Source organism: Erithacus rubecula, assembly GCF_903797595.1.
Source record: "Erithacus rubecula genome assembly, chromosome: 2".
In the NCBI taxonomy this organism is placed as follows: domain Eukaryota; kingdom Metazoa; phylum Chordata; class Aves; order Passeriformes; family Muscicapidae; genus Erithacus; species Erithacus rubecula.
The window spans coordinates 13,615,962-13,639,342 of record NC_136685.1 but is presented as its reverse complement, the minus strand read 5'-3'; the positions used below and the strand labels follow the sequence as shown (position 1 = coordinate 13,639,342).

Sequence of the window (23,381 nt, the reverse complement as noted above, 5' to 3'; positions counted from 1 at the left end):
AAAATAACAAAGGATTTTTTCAACTTAGGAAATTTCCAATTTAGGAAAATAAAAATCTGGTATTTCCCTACATATTGTCAGAATATAACAACTCCTTAAAAATAAATTTCTCTGTAACAAATGGTATTCCAAAGCCTTTGTAAGCTCAATTATAAAAATCAGTAGAATAATTATGGACAACGCATTTCTAACCACTCAACTTCTTATGATAGAGATCACAGCAATGTCATTGTTTAAGTGCTACTTGTGACTTACATCTATTTAAAAAATTATCAATGTTCTTATTCTTCCTCAGCGCTGGATAATCCAGATCAAGGACCAAAGAATTCAAGCCATCCTGAAAAAAAAAAAAAAGAAAAAAGTTAATTGAGTTCTAAAATCTTAATTAACAACTTTCCTAAAATCACTTTTCTGAGACTGAGTATATATTATTCAAGCATGCATTACATTCCTAGTGGGCAAATCAAACATGCTCTCAAGTATGTTTATAAACCAGCAGAGGAGCCAACACACACTGAGTGGCTCCAAGTTCTATAAACAGTACAGCTATATTACCACTGATTAGTGGCACTGAGACTTAAACTGGAGTAGTAGTTTTAATCTTAATCAGTAAGTGATCTTACTCATTAAACACTGATTTAATATACTGAGTTCAGTCAAACCATTTTTCTTACTTCTGTTACACTTTTCCAGCAAAGACTTTATGTTTGTATATTACCACTTTAATCAAAGTCTCTCTGTCTTTTCATTCTGGACATTCAAAAACCAACCACACATTTTTCTTAGAAGCAAGACATGACCTAAGAAGACAATTCACCATGTAATTCAGGCTCACAAAAGTAGAATACCTTCACCAAGTGACTCACAGAAGACAAGCCAGAACTCTACATGCCGTTCTGCTACCCATTATCAATGCCTCAGCAGAAAACAATTGAGACTCCCAAAATGGCAAGGGATGAGATCACCAGAACTAAACTAAAAATAGTATTTTAAATGCCTGTTAGAAGACTTCATGCAATTCCACCTCCCTGCAACCTGGAGAAACTTTAGAAAATTACTCTTCAAACACAGAGACCTTTCCAGTTACACAGAGACAAATAGAACTAAAAATTAGTTTCAGATACTAAGAGGAGTCTGAGACACAATTCATTGTCAGCAGCTCCAGTGTTCAACCTGAACTGGCAGATTTATTCATTGTCCTATGAACAAAATCCTGAGACTGCTTTTTCAGGTTTTTGAACCTTGACAGGGCATCACAGAGATTTAAGTCAGAGACCCATCACGTTTATTAACAGACAGCCAATAGTACTAGATAGCTTTTCAGTCTTCCTAATAACTGAGGCTACAGCTAACAACCTGCCGATTTTATACTGTTCATTAATATATCTGGGAAGGCATATTTTATTGCAAATATTGCTAAAATTATTACATTTGTTTTAATAATATATATGGAGAGATTCAAAGGCAAAGCCTAAGATAATTAAACATATATTGAATGCCACTTTGTCCTGAATAAGCTCACACAAAAATAAGACCACCTAATTTGTGGCAATATCAGTTTGTACCACAAAACACATTCATGGTTAAGATAATTTTCAAAAACAAGAGATTTATTAATTTATTTTTACCTCCTAACAAAATGTCTTGGAAAATGTCAGACACGCTGACGGAGTATTGATTAGACAAATGACTAAAAGCTGGTTGAAAGACTTGGCCTGGAAGACTGATCAGTGGCACAAAGTCCAGGTGGAGCCAGTCCCCAAAGTGCACCCTTGCACTGCCACTTCTCTGGACAGAGATTTTCACAACAGTCAGTGAGGGGAAATGCAAAATTCCTGCTGCTGGAGAGGAAAAACCCCAGGTACCAGGTATAGGCTGTGACCTGGCAAGCAGGAGAGCAGCTTTGCAAAAAGCACCTGAGGGTCCTGGCAAACAACAGGTTTCTCTCTACTCTGCACTGATGAGGTCCCACCTGGAGTGCTGTGTTCACTCCTGGTCACCCAAACCATCAAAGGCAGGGATCTACTGGAATGAGTCCAGTGCAGGGCTGGTAGGATTAAGGCACTAACACATTTCTCCAAGGAGAAAAGGCTCAAAGAGCTGTGACTGCAGCCTGAGGGGAGAAGACTCAGGGCAGGGGAGCTCATCAGTGTCTGTAAGTACCTGATGGGAAGGACTGAAGAAAAGGCACTGTTCATTGACAGAACAAGAGACAATGGACATAAGGTGAAACACACAAAATTTTATTAGAACACCACACTTTTTTCCTGTGAGAGTGGTCAAGTACTGGAGCAAATTGCCCACAGAGGCTGTGGAGTCTCCACCAGTAGAGATGTTCAAAATCTGACAGGATACAGTCCTGGGCAACCTACTTTGGTTAACCCTGCAGTGAGCAGAGTGTTGGACTAGATAACATCAAGAGGTCCTTGCCAACCTCAAACATTATGTAACACCTACAATATTTCTACTGCTGCACAGAAAAAAGGTGGAACTTTACTTGACTCCATGTAACTTTAACTGTTATTACAGTCTTACACATCAAGTTTTAGAACTTCCTACCAGAAAGAAATTTAAGACAATGTAAATAAGAAAACAGAAAGTCAGCCAAGACGACACAATAGTTGCTTTAATATGAGTAAATATAAAAAATTATTTCAGCCTTAACCATAACAGATCCTGCAAGACACATTAAGGAGAAAGCAGTTATGCACCAGGACATCATACTTATCTTCCAGAGGGTCAGAAGATTGACTACCTATTCCTAATTTATATGACATTTTTACAGAAGATACAATAAAACCAAACCAAAGTAACAAAGTTGTTATATACTTACGGACTAGTCACTACATGAATTGCACAGATAATGCCCAATAATCTGTTGGACAAATCCAACAGAAAGTAGTAATTTGAGATGATTTCCTGCAGAACAGGATAATAGAATCCATGCTACTCTTGATTTGGCAAACCACCTTCAGGAAAGGGTATCTCATTCTGCAGCACAGTGTGCCTGCAGAAATATGGATCCTCACTGTGCAACATGTAGAGACAGACCATGCTGAATGCCCTGATGGGAACAGCTGGAGCAGCTTTTAGGATTTTACCTAGCTCAGTGAAGTATCAATTCAAATTAGATGGCAGTCTACACTGAACTCCAACATTCTTCTTTCACTGCTACTGAGAAAATACTCTCATGATCATTATCAACTGGGTAGACATTTTGTAGGAGATATAAAAGCAGTCTGCTAACAAAAATGAGCAAGGCATATTTTTGTTCTTCCTATTTTGGAGAGGAAGAGAGGTGAGGTCACTTGATGTCTTCATGCTTTTCATTTGAAGATATTTTAGTGGTTGACCAAGAAACCCATATATAGTGTGCTTGACTTCCATCTTATGCAAAACATCAGGGGAAATAATAGCTACCACCCCAACAAAAATTTTAGTGAAGTTGGATTACAAGGCCCAAAACAATCACAAGTTCCAATTTCAGACGAATTGTATTATAATTTCACATGTCACTTTTTTTCTGCCATGTCATTCTGATTGCATGGCTTTTTTGTGGGCTATACAAAAACCATATTTGCAGCTAATTTTTAATTAGCTCTTTTTGCCTCTTCTTCACGGACTCCAAGTAACAATTTTCACGTGTAGTTATTAATGAAAGGAAATCTGAGAATATTACAACTATTTCAGCTCTTTGGAAGGGTCCTAACTCTAGAACACAGCCAGATACAGCTGGTGTCAAAGAGAGGTGATCAGTATCATCATCAGAAGGAGCAGAAAGTATGTCAATTTTTTTTAGCCCTGTGAATCTTATTATCATACTCTTTCAAAGACAAGATTTTAAGCTTTTATACAAAATTTTAATGTAAGAGATTTCAAGTTCATATCAACATGCAACTTATGAAAAACTTGTATTGCCACGAGCATTTTGTCAAAAGTTGTTCCTCTGAAGCTTTACATTTTCATTGAAAGAACTAGTTTATAAAAACTTCATTCCAATTAAGAAGCTGGGTCAAAAGATAATGCAGTAAAACAACAGACAGTTGGGACTGAAGAGAAGTAATCCAGGAAATGACGTCTCCGGTGTCTAGGCCTCACAGATAAGTCACTTCAAACAGGAAATATGCTATTAGAGGGATTTCACTGCTCACTTCCGCTTTCTGCTGTTACAAAAGACTCAGAGCTAACAGCCCAAAAATAGCAGCTTCCAAGCAAATGCACCACTGGCAAAGACAGATCTGCCCCCATCAAAAGCCTTTTGCTGATGGCAAACATGCTGAAATGTTTTCCAAGAGAAAAGACCAAACTTGATGGAGTCTGCACCACCCTCCTACTCCATGAGGAGCAGATTCATGGCCACTCTGCCAGCAGCCACCCTCTGCGGACAGCACGGAGCGTGGCTTCCCCAGCAAGCAGATTGCACTGTTTACTGACCTGAATGAACCAAGGAAAAAATAAACAAGAAAAGTTCCTGAAATACAGGAATTAAATGTTTATGTTCTTCTCTGACAGAAGGGTCGGTAATAGGGAAAAATACCAGTCGTTTCTCAATAATGAGCTTAATATTAAGTCCAGGCACTCCCACAGAAGACCTCACCAAATTAAACCATTCTCTGTTGATAAGAAAACTAAAACAATACTACTTTCATCTTCCAAACTATCAAATAAAATTTCATAAAATATGCTGCAGCAAAAAGTAAGGATAGAAAAGTCTTGCAACATCACATTGCATTTTTCTAACTGGGCCTAAATGATGTTAAAAGCACAACTTCCCAAAGCCACAAACACAGGAAGTGAGCATCTAATGTTTCCTCCCCAGGACTAAACCTCCACTATGTTCCTTCCATATGCCACTAGGACTCTTAAATAATTCTGGTCTTTCCAGAGAAATTACTTCTTTCCATAGCACTACTAGAAGGCTACATTTGGATGAAAGGTGAGCAGCTCAGTAACAGCATAGAAGAAGAAAAACATCTGAAAGGTCATATGCAAGGCAAATACAGCCTTTTCCCAAGCCTGTCCTGTTCAGTGATCTCTAGATATATTGCAATTCATTTTTCTCTTATTTAAGCATTAGTAATCAGTATGTGATGGAATAATCTGTGCCATGATAATGCAGCTGACATTTACTGCTGGAAGGTCTTGCTATTCTAGTTCTTTAACAGTTTTACATTAATTAACAGATGTTTTTTAACAGTACTGAGTATGTACAGCTTAGAAACCTAAAAGCAGCTGCTGTCCACAAATGAGCATGTAAATAGTTAACAACAGGTTTTACTTACAATCTGATTCCTGTACATGAAGTAAAAAAAAACACTGAAATGGCTTTTATGTTGTCTGCTATTGAATACAGGCAAATTTTTCTTCATCATACAAGCAATACTCCTCAAGACATGTCCTCTTTGGTGCATATCTTAATGGCTTTATGTATTTCCCGTGCTATTTGAAAGGCACAGTGTGAAAGTGAAATGATAACAATAGGATGGTAATAGACCAAAACCAGCTTCCTCCTAAATACTTACGAAGTATAATCACAAAATTGTTCAAGATGCAACAAAATGAACGTTAAGAACATTAAGGAGCACCACAACAAAACAGTGAAAGCATACAAATAATGATCAGGAAGGCAAAGGGGTATGGTGAGTTGAAATTTAGAAGAACAAGAGAACAATGAAAGATACTTTATATTAAGGATTATTTTAAAAATCCATTAAGAGCTACAAAAAAAACAAATAGTGTACAGAAGGTTTAAGTTTTCCATGCTTTCTGCGATAAGAATGAAAACAAATCCTAAGGAAAATGATTATATACATAAAGAAATGTGCTGAGGACAGCAAGATCCACTGAAATTCACTCACAGTATTAAAGGAGACTGTCCTAATCAATTTCCATTAAAAACTCAGGAGAATAGGAAAGGTCAGCAGGACTGAAAAGGATAAATCAAAGCACTCCCATTAAAAGGCATAGGGTTTTCCAAACTACAGATCAGAATATCTGGCAATGGGGAGTTAGAACAAGACATTAATCATCTTGTAAACATCTGAATCTCATGTGAGATCCAGGATTTAAGATTTTTTGTATTCTTCTCAAAAATAAAACAGAGCCACAAAGAAGATTTCTGGCAGATTATAGAGAGTAATCAATAAAGCAAAGCATCTTAACACAGGAATAAAGCATAAGACTCACCATTCACCCTGGCAAAGTAAAAAAAAAAAAAAAAAAAAAGGTCTAGGAAATCATGGAGAAAAGGTCCAAAAGATAATTATTAGAAGTTTGCTAATCATCAGGACTTGGAAAAGTGTGTCCAAAAGAAATTTCTTTGTGTTTGTCCTGTTTCAGTTCTACAGAATATTTTCATTGCCACAATAAAGCAACAGAATTAGAAACAGATCTATTTTTTAATGCATTCAAAATCACCTCAAAAAGAAGGAAGAAAAACCCCAGAAAAAAAATAGTCAAATGCAACTCGAAGTACAAAAAGGGGAGAAGAATCTCCACTAACATGCTTTTAAAAGAAGCTAAATGCACAGAATATAAAAATTGAAATAACGACCAAGCAGGAAGATAATCGAAAATGATGTGGGGTCATAGCAGACTAGAAGTCCAGTCTAAGATCCACAAACAGGAGGTGTATTGGATAAGGCCTCACACAGAACTAAGATTCTTATATAAATGAAAATCAGAAATCACTTGCTGATATTGATACAGCCTAAGCCATAATACTGTGTCCAGTTCTGTGAATCCCTATACAGAGGAGAGCAAAAGACAAGCTGGAAAAGAACTGAAGGGAAGTTAGCAAGAGCAGGGAAACTATAAGCAATTTGTGCTAAAATAGGCTGTCAGGACCAGAGACTTTAGTATTCAAGAAGGTTAGCCTAAGGAGACAAGACAAGTTCTCTCAGAACATAAAAGGCTGCTATGAGTGATGCTGATAATGGGCAATTCCTCACATTCCCCAAAACAGCATAAAAAATTAGATGAATTAGGCACAAAGTTTAGGTCATATATGAGGAAAAAAGGTTCTAAACAGTAGTAGTGATAAACTAACATAATGCAGCTCCTCAAGGCAGTTGAGAAATCACCTTCACAAGAGATTCACAAGCTAGAGAAATATTTATTACAGTATGTCCACCTGTTGATCCTCTTGCAGTGATCTCTGAAATTCCTTCTAAATCTCTACCTAAAATCTCTTCACAAATTACTGTAAGAAATACACAAAGGCAGTAAATCAAGCCAAAGAAAAAGGACTGAAAACAGAAACAAGCCAGAAGCTCTGAAGATACAGCTTAACATTATTCACTAAAAAACCCCAAAAACTTAACCATTACAAAATTGCACATTTTTTCCTCCAAATTGGTTGTTGCTGTTTTTTTCTTTAAGCTTTAATAAAATAAAACTGGTCTTCCATGTGTTGCTGATTATCACTGTAGCCATGGAAAATTCAGTAGTTCAGCATAATCTGCTTTCATCTGAATTCACTGTACATTTCCAGGTTCTTCAGCTACTTTTGATTTCAGCATTCACACTGCTTTCAAAACATTAAAATGCATCAAAGCCCAGAACTACAAACCTGTTAAAATGACACTAGAGATCATTTCCTATTCATTGGAAACCTCCAAAGCCTTTATTAGCAATCTTTGTTCCTTAACAAGAAAGCAAGAGCAGGCTGGTAATTCTGCCTGTCACTTTGCTGCAGTCATTTATGCACCAGCTCGGATGGAGTTCACCCAAGCAATCAAGCAGAAGAGTACAAGTACTAGAATGGCAAAAAGACTATCTACAAATGCACAAAAAATAAACCCGTGCCTGGAATTGTTTCTCTGAGATCCTGAAAAAGTTTGACATCCTGAAAAAGCCTAACATCCTGAAAAAGCCTATTGTTTCAAGAAAACCCAGCCCTTGATTCATTCCTCTTTTTCCAAAAAGGGCTTCCAAAAGCTACAGCTGCTGGACGAAGAGGTGACATCAGGAACACAGATAAAAGGTCAGGAGGTTCATCTGTGCTTGAGGATGGAGACAGATGTACAGCCTATTATGTTTTGACCACAAGGTCATCCTTGTTCCATATGAACTAAGAATCCCACTTCTCCATCATGAAAATTATTCTATTTATCTTTTTGCAACCTCAGACAGTTCAGTCTCTGAAGCTACTGCCAGCAACTATCCATTGCACATTACACCAGCAGAATCACTCACCCTTCAGTTCCACCATGAACTTGTTTTCAGATAAATGTATTTCCTGTACATTCCTTCTCATAATGCTGATGATTGCATTATATTATGTATTTCTACTAATCTATTTAGCAGTCACGAATAAATAAGATGCAAGTACACAATCTATTAACTAAAAAGGATGCTTATTAGGGCAAATAACAAAATTTTTAACTAACTTGACTACAGTAACTGGAGCTGCAAACAACATGGCTTGAAAAAAAAAAAAAAAGAAAGAAAAACCCTAGCACCCTCCTCCTTTAAAAGCATGATTAATTAGAAGTTTTTGTAGTCATTGATAAAGAACAGATTATTATAAAATTTCCCTCTACTAAAAATGCCAGCAATTGTTTAAAATCACTCTTTAAAACACTTCTAACCATATAAATAATGGCCTGCCCATCATGTTATCTCCTGCCTAACTTCCAATTTGATGTCAGCAGCATATTCTAATCAGCTGCACCACATATTTCTTGAAATATAAGTGCTGTACTTCACCATATTTTCCATGAGCCCAGATTTCCAGTTAAAGTGATGAATAAAACTGAGGTAATCAAAATCACATCTAACTTTGGAGTGCAGAATTTGGATGCAGTATGGAAAAACCTACATTTAAATATGTTAAAATACATAAATATTTAAGATGTTTAAATGTATAAAATAACAGAAATAACACTTCAATTCTAATTCCTGTATCAGGACTCTTAATGGAACATTCTAGCTTTGAAAGCAGAACAGGAATTTTTCTGAATGTTTTCTACTGGAACTCTATGTACATTCTTCTAGGGACTAAGGTCATAATAGTTCATCATTTGTAAAATCTGTGATGATGAGATATTATCAAAAACTGAAGTTTTCTCATCAACTTCAATAACAAGAAAAAAATGTAAGAGGTAAATAGCCTCAGCCTCTACTGTGTCTCCTGACAAGCCCAACGAGAAGTGTTTGAAAACTCCTCCCCTCCCCCCAAATCCAGGAGAAAAACAAACCCTGTCCTGCCACATAACTGGCTGTCCTGTACAAAAGAGGCTGGATTCACACTCGGGAGAGACATTAAGCAGCCACTTTGAGCAGGGCTTGAACCCAGGTGACCTCTGAAGGTCTTCAAAGCTGAGTTATTCTGTGATGCTGCAATTACTCTTGACCTGAGCATATGGTAGGTCAGCAACATTAAAATCAGTTTTCGTATCAATGAGTCCAAAAACTTTTGTTCTTGCAAAGATAAACACAGTCCTTGAATAAGAAATTTCTTTCCTGCAAAAAGTATGAAGTAAAGCAGTAGAAACCAAGTGTTGACAGGAACTTGCTATCTGCAGATTTTGAAAGACTTACTTCAGTAAGCCTGGTGAAGTGAATTGCCTATTGCAATCTGCTGCTATAACTACTCATTTTCCAAGTTCCTGAGTGAGAAATTTGTTCTGTGCACAAATGTGTATTAATTAGCCATTTCTCCCACAGGATTAGTTAGGACCTTCACATTGCAAACAACTGTTCCCCAAAGCTGTATCCTTTATCAAGACCTTAGGGCTTCTCCCATTGAAGAGGATGTGATGCAAAGGGCCACAGAAGACAGAAAAAATTTCTTCTGAAGGATTTTTTCAACTACTTCATCAGTAAATTAGTTTAGTCATGGAAGAACTTTTATTTCTTTAATCTCTAAAATCTAGTTAATGTAAAGTTTAAAAGACATCAAGGCAACTGCAGAAACTTGATTTAGAAGCTGCCAGCATGTGAATTCATTACAAAATTTAACATTTCTATCACAGATGACCACAAATTCAGGAAAACAATAGCTCTTAATTTCTGATCTATTTATCTAGCCATAAATTCCACTCAGTGGATGTTGTTATATCCTCTGCCTTATGAATCAGTTTGCAGAAGCTTTCAATGCTAATTGCAAGTTATCTCAGAAGGAACTATATTTAAAAATAAACATAACATAATTTAAGACATCCAAGAAAAAACTCCAAACTATTGTAGTTTGAAGAGACAAAGATAAGCAATAAACACTTGTGTTTGCACATAGCACCTCAGTTTTGCGTCAGTCAGGAAAAACATCACCTTATCAGTGTCTGTGAGATATTCAAATGTCATGTACGACCATAATAAAATAAACATATTATGTCGCTTTGGATAGTGTAAAAAATCTTGAGCATAAAACAGCATGACTTGGAACATGACTCAGAGTGACTGTGATTAAACCTGTTTCTCTTAAACTGGGAAACATTTAGTATTTCTGTGCCTAGAAAACCAGAATATACACACATACATACACACACTCACACACAGTGGCAGGCTCAGGTTCTGGCACTGAAAGGGTATGAAGGACAAGAACAAAAGCTTCTATGAATAAATCAGCAACTAAAGAAGTAAATGGGGGCACACTGTCTTGGTAGAGCAGATCTGGGGACAGAAGATGGGCACTTCATGCCTTTTTTGCTGTTGTCCCCTGGGACATACAGAGCTGCCCCTCAGCCATCCTCACGGGATCCATCTGTGGGTGTGAAGGAGCCAGTCAAAACCATCACCAGGCTGCTCTCTACCTCCTCTGAGAGGTCACAACAACACTGAGTGAGACTGAGGCAGTCTCAAATGGAAAAGGACAAGTTTTCTGCTCATATTCAACAAGAAAGACCTACAGAAAAACAGGCCAAAACTGCAATTAAGTATAGGCCCCTGGACATCATTACCAATTAAATGGAGAATAAAATAACTGAGTACATTGATCTGAAGTAAATTGTACATAATCAACTTGTCCTCTCATAACAAGACGACTGTTTTGGTGCCCAAGCAGTGAGTAGTGCTGTTTATCCAAACTTCAGCAAGGTATTCAACACAGATTCCTGCAGTAATTGTATGGGTCACTTGGGTATGCAAACAATCAGTTAGGTGGAAACCTGGCTGGACCGTCCGGCTCAAGGTATCATTGCCATCAGCAGAATCAAGTCCAACTTGGCACCTGGTGACCACTGGCATTCCCCAGGGACTAATAATGGGAGCGATACTGGGACCAATACTGCTTGTTTTTACTAGTGACCCAAAAGCTAGGACACAGTGTACCTTCAGCAGCCTCATGGATAACACAACCAGGGCAGTGGCTGATACACTCGAGAGCAGAGCTGCTACTCAGAGGGACCCAGAAAGGCTGGGGAAAATGAGCTGAGAGGAGCCTCATGAGTTCAGTGACACACACAGGCTCCCACAAGTGGGATGGAATACCACCAGACACCAGGAGAGGCTGGCACTTGCTGGCTAGACAATAATTTTAAGGAAAAGGATCCAAGGGTCCTGCTGAACAAAAAGCTGGTTACGGGTCAGCAGTGGAACCTGTGGCAGAGCAGTATAACAAGAGGCAACAGACACAGGTTGCCATATGGGAAACTGAAATTGGCTATATAGAAACATTTTCTCCACCATTGTCAAATGTTGGAGCAGGTTGCCCAGAGAGAAGATGGCATTTAGATATTTTCCAAACTAAATTCTTAAACTCTAATTGAACCTGATAATGAGTACATCAGCAGTTTGGATTAGAAGACCTCCACAGGTACCTTGCATCCTAAATTATCTTATGATGGGTATTTGTATTCAATTGTGGAAATAGCTTCAACCAGACCTCAATTACTGACAGGGTGCCATGTACATCTCCAGAAATACCACAAATTATTTGGCTAGACATTGCTGTTAGAAGAGCTGACAGCATATTTTGTGAAACAATATTTCATCATGAATTGTATTATTACAGTGTAATCGATCATGGACCGGGGCCTGTCTGTGGAAGATCATGACTCTGTTTTGTTTTGTATTGCAGTCAAATCTAAGATAAGAGACGCCTGATGGATAAGCACAAATTGAAATAAGCAGACAACATCAGACAGTATCACAGGCATTCAACTGGAACCCGGTCTCCTACGTATGTGGTGACTCAGACTTCCTGGCTAGCTGGATCCCCATTAACAGGAAGATGGAAGGCAAATGGAGCCAGCATGGAAGACACTTGAAACAGAAGGGAAGGGCTTATTCACAGCATAGAACTTATTGCCACGGGATGTTTCTGCTGCCAAGGAGTTTACATTGGGCTGAAGGCTATTTGATTCAAGGCAGATAAAGCTGTCAAGGGCTGTGAGACAGAAAACCACCACATCTACCTCAGAGATTCCCCGAGTTGCCCCATCTCCCCAAGCTGGGAGAGTGGAATTGAACAGGCAGAGTCCTTCTGCACTCTGTCCCAGCCACTTCTGAGCTACTGACTACTGCTGGGAACAGCATAGTTAGGCTAGAAAAACTCCTAATTCAATCTAGTGATCCACTTTCATGTTATTACTTTTGCTTACACGAGCTGCTTTAATGTCTATGAATAGCTGCATGGAAGTAAGTGAGTTTCTTTCAGTCTAAGTATGACATGCTCTCAACAAAAGAGAACATCATGCTAAATTCAGAAGTATACATGAAAAAAGAGAAGAGCTTCAACAACAGAGACTAAGATAAACCATTCTGAAACCACCAGTATATTGCATCTTGCCTGTCATCCTCCCAACCTGCAAGAGGAGCCTTGAAATTTGGGGCTGACAGAGTAATTTGTTGATGAATTGGTGATTGGTCAAAGATTGGACTCTGACGATCTTGGAGGTCTTTTCCAATCTAAATAATTCTGTGAAATGTGAGAAAACAGAGGCTGGATTCAAATGCCAGCTCTGGCAACAGCCAAGTGCTATTGCTACATAGTAGGCTATGAGCCTGCAGAAAACATCTGAAAGGACTTAGTATCAGCCCTGTGCAATAAATTTTTTCCATAATCTTTGAAATACACAACAAAAAAATATTTACCTTTTAACAATGTTTTAAAGTCATACTGCTTCTATATTAAGCCAAGTTTTACATCTTGGGAGTGCCAGTACAACTGCATACATATACAGACATATTAGAAGTGATGTTTGGAAAAAAAAATCAAAACTTAGAGGATAAAACAGCACAAGGGTTGACTGCTCAACCTTTTTCCACTTCCTATTCAACATGACAATCCAGCCTGGAATGGGTGGCTGTGAAATACCCTGTGCACTCGTTCCTAGATGCAATTTCACCTCTTGCTCAGTGAAAACAAAACCAACAGAATTCAGTGTTTAAAATTTCCCTTGGGTAGCTTAAAAACTACTTTCAGGTACATTCAATGTTCTAGGAACTTGACTTTCATTACTGCACAGACAATGTAAAAACCACTCACACTGCAGTTTCTGAAATACCATGACTGATTATCAATTTTACAGCTGGTTAAACCTCATTCTAGTCAAAAAAGGCCATTTGTTTGGGTAATACTTTAGATGGTAACTCTGAAATAAAGTGGGACACATGGTCTGGAATTTGCATAACAAGTTCCCAGAACATTCCTCTTCCCAATGTTCTAGCTGTAGGTGCAAACCAAACAATTGGGTGTGCTTATGTATTCAAGATCTTTTTGTTTGCATTTGTGAAAAGGAATCACATCAAATTGGCAAGGGAAACTGCAGTCCTTTTAGAAGAGACTTAAAATCATAATGAAGTTCCTTAGACTTTCATTGCTAAAACTGAAAATAATTTCAAGTTATAATCATACTTCAAATACAAGATTTATCTTTAATAATAGTGTCTTTTTTCCCAGACATCTCAATTCTCAGTATCTGAATTTTGAATTTAGTATTATTTGCACAATTTCACCAACCTAGGAAATTATTATTTTCAAATCCAATTCAAAAAAGGACTTATCTCTACTAACACAAGTACTATTGCAAAATTCTGAAATTAGAGCAAATATACTTTTTCACAGTAAAGATGTTATTCCTGAGCTATTGTAAACCCACTCTTCTGTTCATTACAGATGAAGTAAAAGCAAAGATTTTGCTCTACATATGCACACTTGTCCTTCTATCCACAAGTAATGTGATTTTCATATGGACATACAAGTCTCCAAGCTCTCCAGAAAAAAATCTCATCCAAACCCTTCATTTTGAAGTTGATATGCACATTTACCATCTTTTACTCTTCAAGAGAATTCCTGGTTCCTTACTTCCTGTATACAAATCAAGATGGAGGTACACAGGTGAGAGAAGATCCCACTTTAATTTTCATCACTTAGAGGTGCAATGACCCATCATGCATCTTATCTTCTAACACTTATTTCTAAATTTTAACATCACCCTATACTACACACTATACAATTCTATATTTAACCCATCTCTTCACTCAGAATGCCATCACTGTCAGTGGAAATACTTTAGTTACATACCAAAATAGAACTCCTAGAAGCAGTAATCCTTTATGCTGACTCATTGATCTGAAAATACAATTTCAGTTCTTCGAAAGCATACACCTAACTAACTTCATTATGTGCTCAAATCATCCATGTTTACATGTACTTTTCAGAAACACTGAATTATAGTCACCACAACAACAATTACTTGTGAAAATTCATTAATGTGTAGCTAATCCCTACTATTCTGTTTGATCCCACAGTAACTTTAATACATCTGAATAACAAACTTGTCATGGAAACCTGTTTGAAAAGTACATATGATTGTATTTGCCTAATAGCAGCAATGTAAAACTTCTTCTACAAAGGACAGGCAAAGAAGCCTTAGACAGGCCAAGAAATACTGTGGTTATTAAATTAGAAGATATTTAAGACCTATTATTAATTATCAAATATTGATTAAAGTTTGGCATGAAAACAAGATGACATTTGCTTATGAAAAGGATTTGGAAGAATGAAAATCCAGACAGGTTTCTACAGTAAATCATGATACCAAAAATCCAAGTTAGTGTTAAAATGACCAGAAGAAACAGGCCAGAGTTATAGCAGACATAATGCAGACAAGGAATATGGTCAATAGTAAAAAAGATGAAAGGACAGAAAAGGCTTATAGAGGGAAATGTCAAAGATTATTCCAAACACATTTTGAAAGGAATTCCAAATATCATCACTTAGACTTGGGCAAAAGGAAGAAAGGAGCAGTTGAAATTATTATGGCTTCTTCAGTCTGAACAGCTTAATTCCAACTGCAAACCAATGTTTCTGAACTGATGTTAATTCCCAATACTACTAAAATATATGATAAATTAGGTATTATTTTTAAAAGAAAACAAATTAATTAAATGCAAATTTAACTCCCTAGCTGCTCCACTGATTGATAATGTTAGAGAAACTGAAGGCAATTATTAAAAATACTATCTTTCCTGTAAAAGCCTAAAATCCTACTAACACAAAATAGAATTCTAGAGCTAGTGTCAAAATTCTAGAACTAGTTCTAGAATTTTGCAATCTTTGTTCAAAAATTTCTTAGGTAAGAGGACCACGTTGGGTTTATTTGCAGGTACTCCTAACATGCATATGTAAAAAATAGCCCATGATGCATCATAAATTGAATCAGATTTGATGACCTCTTATCTGATTCCTTCCCAATACCAACAAGTGAAAGAACCACGTGCCTTGAAGTTGCTTGTTGAGCCAGCAAAATAGATTACTTTCAGATCATCACCAGTACACATACACCAACACAGAATATGATTCATGATTTCTAAATTGTTTCCAAAATTTCCCATATTACATCCATGTGAATAATGTGGGGGAAAATAATCTGAAAATGGAAGTTTATTGCTTTTTTAATGTTAGGTTAGTGGTTGGACTTGATGACCTTAAGGGTCTTTCCATCTTTAATGATCCTATGAAAAGCAATTCCAGTAGGCTTACAAAGCAAGAGTGAGGGATGCCAGCAGCTCCAAGGTGACAGCACAGACAAATGGGAAGCCTTTCAGGTAGACAGCTCAGGCTGAGTAGGGCACAGATCAAACAACAACAACAAAAAAGGTACAGGTGAAAGAAAAAACACCTCAACTCCAAGAGTATAGTCTTGTGCCAAGAAGACAGCCCTGATTTCAGAATTACAAGTGCCCTGAGTTCCCAAAGATATTCTACAGCAAGCCAATGAAGTCTTCCCTGTGCAGACACCCAGAACAGTGGTTGAGCATCATGCAGACCACAGAGCTGTATTTATGGCTATGGCTGTCTCTGAGCAATACCAGCAGTGAAGACTGTTCCCAGAGTTGATCTACCTTAACCCTGTACTGCAAACCAAAAGGTGGATGATCTCAACAACTGTAACTTGCACTTTCCATTGCAACTTGAAATGCAGACACACTTCTAGGAGGAAACTTCTGGTGCACCACGACACCAGATTAGTGATGCAATTCCTTCCTCCTCCCGCTTATGAATTTTCCCTCTATACCAATGTCACAGCTCATATCTCATCCACTCTGCAAACACAACAGTCAGCTAAGCAACTAACATGCTTTGTTGGGAAACAGGATCAGTTTAATAAAAATGCTGCTTTATCACCCCTTTGCTAGGCACCCTGGGCCATGCAGCCCATGGTGCAGTGCTGAGAGCAGAGCAGCAGTGGTGGCCAGGGCAGGACACAGCCACTCTGGTCCTGTCCTCCACACTTACAGCTATGGCTGGGAGCAGGGGCTTTATGTCCCTCTACACATTCAGAATTGCCCCCCTATGCCAAGAAGCCTTCAGAGATGCTTCCCTACCAGTATTTGCTGGCTCTTTCCTGCTACATCATGGCAATTTCTCTTTGCCTCAAAATTATAAAGGGGAAGAAAAAAATCCACATCCCCAAGACAGCACCACAGACATTTTCAAAACTACCGACTGTTCCTCAGCTCCATATGAAAGCCAATGCAGCCCTCAGAGCAACAGCCTTATCCTTATCTCAGACATGGAATTCTATTCGAGCTGCACAAACATTACCCTTCTTCACCAAAATGTAGTTTATCAGAACTCAGGGTTATCTGTTAGGATGTACTGTTTTGCAGATCAATTTTACATTTACAGTTGAGATATTCAATTAACAAGAAAGCTAATGAAAATATTAACTCACTCCCTTTGTCAAGCAGTACTTTAAATATGAAACCTCTTAACAGCACAATTTTAAATTTTCTATATTTGAAAACCATGCAAGGAAAAAACTGACTATGGGAAAATTACCAGTAAGTAGAAATCATTCTGACCTGACATTTCCAAAAGTCTCCCAAGTTCTGAAGCCATGTATAAATTTGCAACCATGCTTTGCTATATATTGATTTCAACCCCCTCAGTTACCTCAATTAAGAGTGTATGTGCAAAGTTTACAGTATGACATTTTCATCTTCTAAAATGTTTATGAAATTATCATCATACTTTATTTTTAAAATCTTCCACTCACCACAGGAAGTAGCTGAATGAAAGCAGAATAGGGCACCTGCCCACCCCTAGGAACAGCTGCTCAAATACTATCCTCTAGTAAGTACATTATTAGATGGGAAGTTATTTAATTTCCTGATCAGCCTCAGATTTAAGGTGGTACATAACACAAAACCATCTGCATGAGCTACCATGTGAATGCTTCTATGAATAGCATGAATTATTAACATCATTCAGACCTGATTTTATCCAAACAATGCATATGTCAAACTTAAAACTCCAAGAGTGATACCATACTTTGCTAAACTGACATTTACAACAGAAAACACTAAAGCAAGATTCAGTGTAGCTGTGACAAAGTAAATCACGACACTCTATGAAAACTCACTTTCTGACTGTGTAACTATGGCATGCTGTAATTATGAACATTCTTCTAACCACTCATAATCTTAGAAAACCAACTCTCTCCTATTAAATTTTCTCACAAAGACAAAAATGAGGATGCATTCAGAGACCTTCATCAACCCCTCCAAAAGTCATATGACACAGCTGCCTTCCAGCTGCACAACCTTCCTGCTGATATGCCATGTTTCACTAAAAGATCTAGGTCCTTCCCTGGCCAGAAATGGACTGAATGCCATTTTAAAGCATGACAGAAGATCCAAGATCCATGGAAATTCATGCTGTGATTTTTTTGGGCAGCTCAGAGGAACGTGAAGTACTGTCCCTGTAGGTGCAGAAGTAAGCCATTCTGCACAGCAGGCAGGAAAACAAGGTAAGTGCTTTCACAACTTCTACTTCCAAACCAAACTGCATCAACTCTATGGTAGAGAAATAAGGAGGAAAACTAAAAGCTTATTTCTTTGTGCTGCAATACAGCACTTCAGTAAAGATCCATTTTGTTTCTACTGAAGTCAGCAGAAACTGTCTTATTTTAATTTTAAAGCCTTTTAAAAGGTGGTGCTTTAGCTGACAGTAATAAAATATCAGAAGTAAATTTTTAACAAAGCTCTGGTCCTGTGTTCGTCTTATCTCCTGATCTTTTATTCTTTGGATTTCTTTCCTTGCTATAGCTCCATATCAGCAGGCAAAATTTCATTTTATCAAAACTGATCATGTATTATTTTCATGATTTGTCATTAACTGCTCTCAATATGAGATGTTTGACCACAGTCATAGCTCTCCTTTAGAGTTGCAATGCCTTACTCAGGCAGAACATTTGCAGCTCTTTAAACTCCTCTTATCTACACAGTTCAGGTTGCCATGTCATTTTTTCATACAAATAATATCTTTTTCTTCATTACATGTGAAGAGATCTTCAACAGTGTTTGCTGTTCTTCTCACCAGATTGCACACTAAAAAACTTTTCAAACCTTCAGATTGAAAACACCACAAACTTTTCAACATTATGAACTTTTCTCCAGCAAAGCCAAGGTTTTAAATAATACTTTTCAGAATCCTTCTCTTTAGAGTACAACTGTCCAGCTATTCATATTTCCTCTAGATGCACCTACCAGCCTTGGGAGGAGATCAGGAGTTTTTCTCTGACCTTAGTGCCTTCTTTACATTGCTCTCTGAAAGTCTGTTGGTTTTCAGTCTACTCAATGTCAAAAAACAATACTCTGGTTCTACTTCACAGCTAAACTACAGCACTCCATCAACAAAAGCAGAGAAATTCCAAATAACTACTATCACTAACCATTTAGAAAGAAGCTCTGTAGATGTGTTGTATGAAATGATACTGTCTCAGCATCTTCTGTGAAAGTATTACATTTACTGAACAATTTGAGTTGTAACTCTGTTATAAACGTTTAACCTCCATAAGCTGCAAAGAGAGTTTTTGAGCGAGCATGACTGCAGAGTGGAATTCGACAGAAGTAGACAAGACAACTAAAAACTCTGTCAGTAAACTAGCAAATGTTTGATAGTTTGAAATATTATTTAACAGCACTTCAAAAACTTGACTGGGGAGCAGAAGAGGATCTAGCCTAGCAGCATCTCCTAAGGTGGCACACACCACTGCATAAACAACATTTCATCAACAGAGCACCTGGGTGGCCATAAGAAGTTGGAGCTTGACATTCATAGTATTTATTTTATGTAATTCTTGGAATGCACTTTATAGCTTAACACAGAAATCTGTCCAATCTTTTAGTTTTAGCTCTGTGATGTCATTTCATCTTTTTAACAAGATAACAACTTTCAGACAATTAAGCCCTTCATTAAAATGGTTAAGTAAATGAGAACATTAATACATTCCTTACACGACATTAGCAATAATGCACCTACTAGATTTATAAATAAACTCTAGGCATTCTATGCCTCCTACATTGCCTATCTCCATGTCTCAACATCTCAAAATATCTGGCTTACAAAAAACAAATTGTGACAGTTATTCCAAACACTAACTATATGGACTGTATAAAAGTATTTTATGATAACACTTCTAAAAAATAAAATTAGTAAGTCTGAAACTCATGCCTAAACCTATTAGATTTAATTAAAATCATTAAAACAGGATTGTCTTAAAGGCAAAATGAGAAAAAGCCTAGTTGTAGTGAATGACCCTTGGAATACAGGATGAAGTAGTCATTTGCTACATCTTCTGCTACATTTGCTAACACAGTCTGAAGAACTTTCACAAATAACAAGTGTTGAAATGTTGAAACTGTAAAATATGTTGATAATTGCTCTTTTTCAATTCACTGAAGAAAAGCAATCAAAAATAGCTCTATGGGAAGGGGTTTTGAGTTGGAATTACTGAACGGCTTGTACATTTCATTAAGAGTGACAAATACTGATAATTTTTATATAAAATAATTATCATTAAATGGCATTCAAATATACATGCTGTATCAAGGACAAATGTGAAAGAACCTTTTGAAGCTTGTTTCTTTTCATTTGCCTCAGACTGCAAAAGACAGCCATTACGTTGTTGACCCTATTAAGAAGCAGTTGAATAAAAACCACAGAAAAATTGGGAGCTCAAGCCTATTCTATTGATGGCATCCACAGCAGTCAAGATGGATGTCTCAAGAACTTACTCCACCCAACTCTTCCCAAAACAAAGTGGAAAGCAGGTTAACACTAACATTTGCTTCCAAAGCTGTGTGTTGCAGGCACCTAACAATGAGTAAGTAAATTACAGCAACCCACAGCAATTTTCAGAGCTGCAGATTAACCAGTCAAGCAGCATATGTTTGCATACAGAAGTGATCTATTCAAGGTCTGAGGATGAAGTTCCAGGACAGTCTAAACCAGTCTCCCTATTCCCTAAACAAAAATCCCCACCCCTCCTTTGCCTCAGCAGTTATGTCTTTCTGACCCTGAGCAAGCCAGTTGAGGGAGCTAAACTGGACAGGTATTCTGCTGTTTTCATTTTTGGCCATTCAGCTCCTTAAACCTGCTCACTGCAGGATCATAGATGTAAAATAATCAGTGAAAAGGCAGCAGAAAAAATATAGCAACCAAGGCAGACTGACCCAAGCATGGAGAATTACTCCTAAGAAAATGTCATTTCATTCAAACCTGAAAAACAGAGAGGGGGAAAAACACAAACAAAACAGCAAAAAGCTGTAAAGAACTTGCTTCTTTTATTCTACCAATACACCTTCATTTAAAAAGAAGCTGTATCGAATCTTTAGAACTGACTGTTTCTTGGCATACAAAACAGTGTAATAAGAATAGAAAATGCTTCCATAATTCTGTAAGAAAAATACGCTAAGGATACTACCAATAGCAATTAGTTTACCCACAGAAAATGTTTTTGTTTCACTAAGTCATGGTTCACATCCAAATGGACAGACAGATGTCTCAAGAACAAAACACTCCCTACATATTTTAGAGTAATCCAATAAGTTCATTTTTTACTTCCTGCCAAACATAAAAAGAAAGTCAAAATGTCAAAACAGTGAATATTTATATAACTACATAAAATCCCTTCACATATGCAAATAGCACCTTCTTTTGCTTAGGAAATAGAGCCGTAAATCTAGAGAGTGAAAAGGTGGAAGCTAATTTTTAAGAAAATCATATTGACATATGGCACATGGGTCCCCTTCAGCTGTAAACACACAGAGCTATATCAGTAAGGATGTATTTTGGGAAAAGACAAATCACAAACTATTGTCCTCCACAGAGAAACAGTAACATCACTTCACCTCTTCAAGTAATTTTCCTTTCTCATTCTATTTAAGACAATGGTCATGACCTCGCTCATAAAAGTGCTGTTTGGATTTATATCAAGTAGTTTGAAAGAATGTTTATCCCGAGTTTCATGTATCCGTACTGTCAACTTGAAAATCTCTTTCCTCCCTACCCCTAAAAAAAACCCAACAAACCACCGTGCAAAAATCTGAACAACGTTTTTCCTCCTCAACTTCCTATCCCATACTGCAGATAAGCCTTACTTATTCAACTTATCTTAAATCTTGCTGGAGTGCTGCCATACAGTTTTATGGACATGAAGATTTCTGGAGCCTAGTCCTGCTGTACCAAACACTGCAGTGTTACTCCACAGCCAGACCAGCTGCCTCAAAATATTTGCCTTTGACTCCTGTAAAAGATTAAGACTTTGCAAATCAATCTCAACATTTTTGAAGAACATCAACTGGCCCTTACAGTGTTACCACACCAGTGAAATCTCTCACCTGAAGACTGTGGTGCAAACTTACATTACTCTTGAGGAAAGATTTGCAAAACAGAAATTAGCTTCATCATCTTTGTTCAGAAGTCTAAGCTTTTGCGAAACTGGTCCAAAATTAGGCAATGAAATCCCACAGAATTAAGGACCACATACAAGCTCACCATCTTTTCCAGGACAACCTGCCTCTTTCCTAGTCAAATGCTACATTCTTCCTACAGGATTTATCTCCAAATACCACAGCTGAGGAAGCTGGCATAAAAAATTAGGGAAAAGCGACTATAATTCCCCAAACTCTAAACACAAAGAGAGCTTGCAGCTCAGGGGCCATCCAGGGCTGCAGATCTGAGACAGACAGAAGTTTTCTTCACTTACATCAAACTCATTTTTAAATGCATTTCATGACACTGAAGTGTGCTTTTTCAACATCTTAAATTTCTTGAAGAAAGTTTCTCCTACAAACAGTAAAGACATTAGCAGTTACCACAATCACTTACAAAATTAGTGCTTAGGAAATATCACAATTTATCCCAATATTTCGATATGCATTTATTCTTTTTAAGATTACCTGTGTGTATAAAATCAAAGTAAATTCCACTAAATGCTTGGCAAAATGAGACAAACATGAGAAAATATCTGGCCAATATCACCTGATTAAACTTAATGAAACACTCGGGGAAAGAAAAGACAGGTAGCATGTATCTCTCCTCACTAAAAATATTAAAAAATACTTACTATTATTTCCAGTGTTACGTATTCATGTTTGTCAAAAAAGTTGAAAACTCAGAAAATAAACACTTAGATAATCATAGCAGAAATTAAGAGTAACACATTTACACATTTTCATAACTACTCAAGTAAGGCACATGAAACAAAACTGGCCAAAACTCACTTTCAGTAAAGAATTATTGCCTTGCAATTACAGACACCCACACATAAATATATATATATATATATATATGTATATGCAACAAGAAACATTGTAGACTACAACCAATAATCTCAAAGAAAAGCTGACAGCATCATGGAAAATATTCAGTGTTTTTCAGACATTGAAAAGTGTTATTAGAAAAACAATAAAAAAGTTCTATCAACCTTTAATATTTAAAGAAAGGATAAATCAGTAATTTTAATTCTGTGATTTTCATCACAGTGGCATGGTTGCAAATATTGCAGTTATGCTCCAAGTTTCACCTGGATATTCTAGTGAACTGAAAAAAAAAACATCTGGAGTCTAAAAAAAATAAAATCATCACTGGAGCTGGGACATCTGCCCTTTCCTCTTCCTCCAATTATTCCTCCATAAAGCATACA

At 37.2% G+C, this 23,381-nt stretch overlaps 1 protein-coding gene across 5 annotated transcripts in view; it reads right to left on the bottom strand.

Moving 5' to 3' along the window:
* ROCK2 (Rho associated coiled-coil containing protein kinase 2) overlaps positions 1–23,381 on the bottom strand; it is a 98,317-nt gene that overhangs the window by 57,949 nt on the left and 16,987 nt on the right. For all 5 annotated transcript variants that reach the window (XM_079298065.1, XM_079298067.1, XM_079298068.1 and 2 more), the window contains exon 2: positions 256–337. In XM_079298065.1, coding sequence (XP_079154191.1) covers positions 256–337 — 82 coding nt within the window. The remainder of the gene's footprint in view (positions 1–255; positions 338–23,381) is intronic.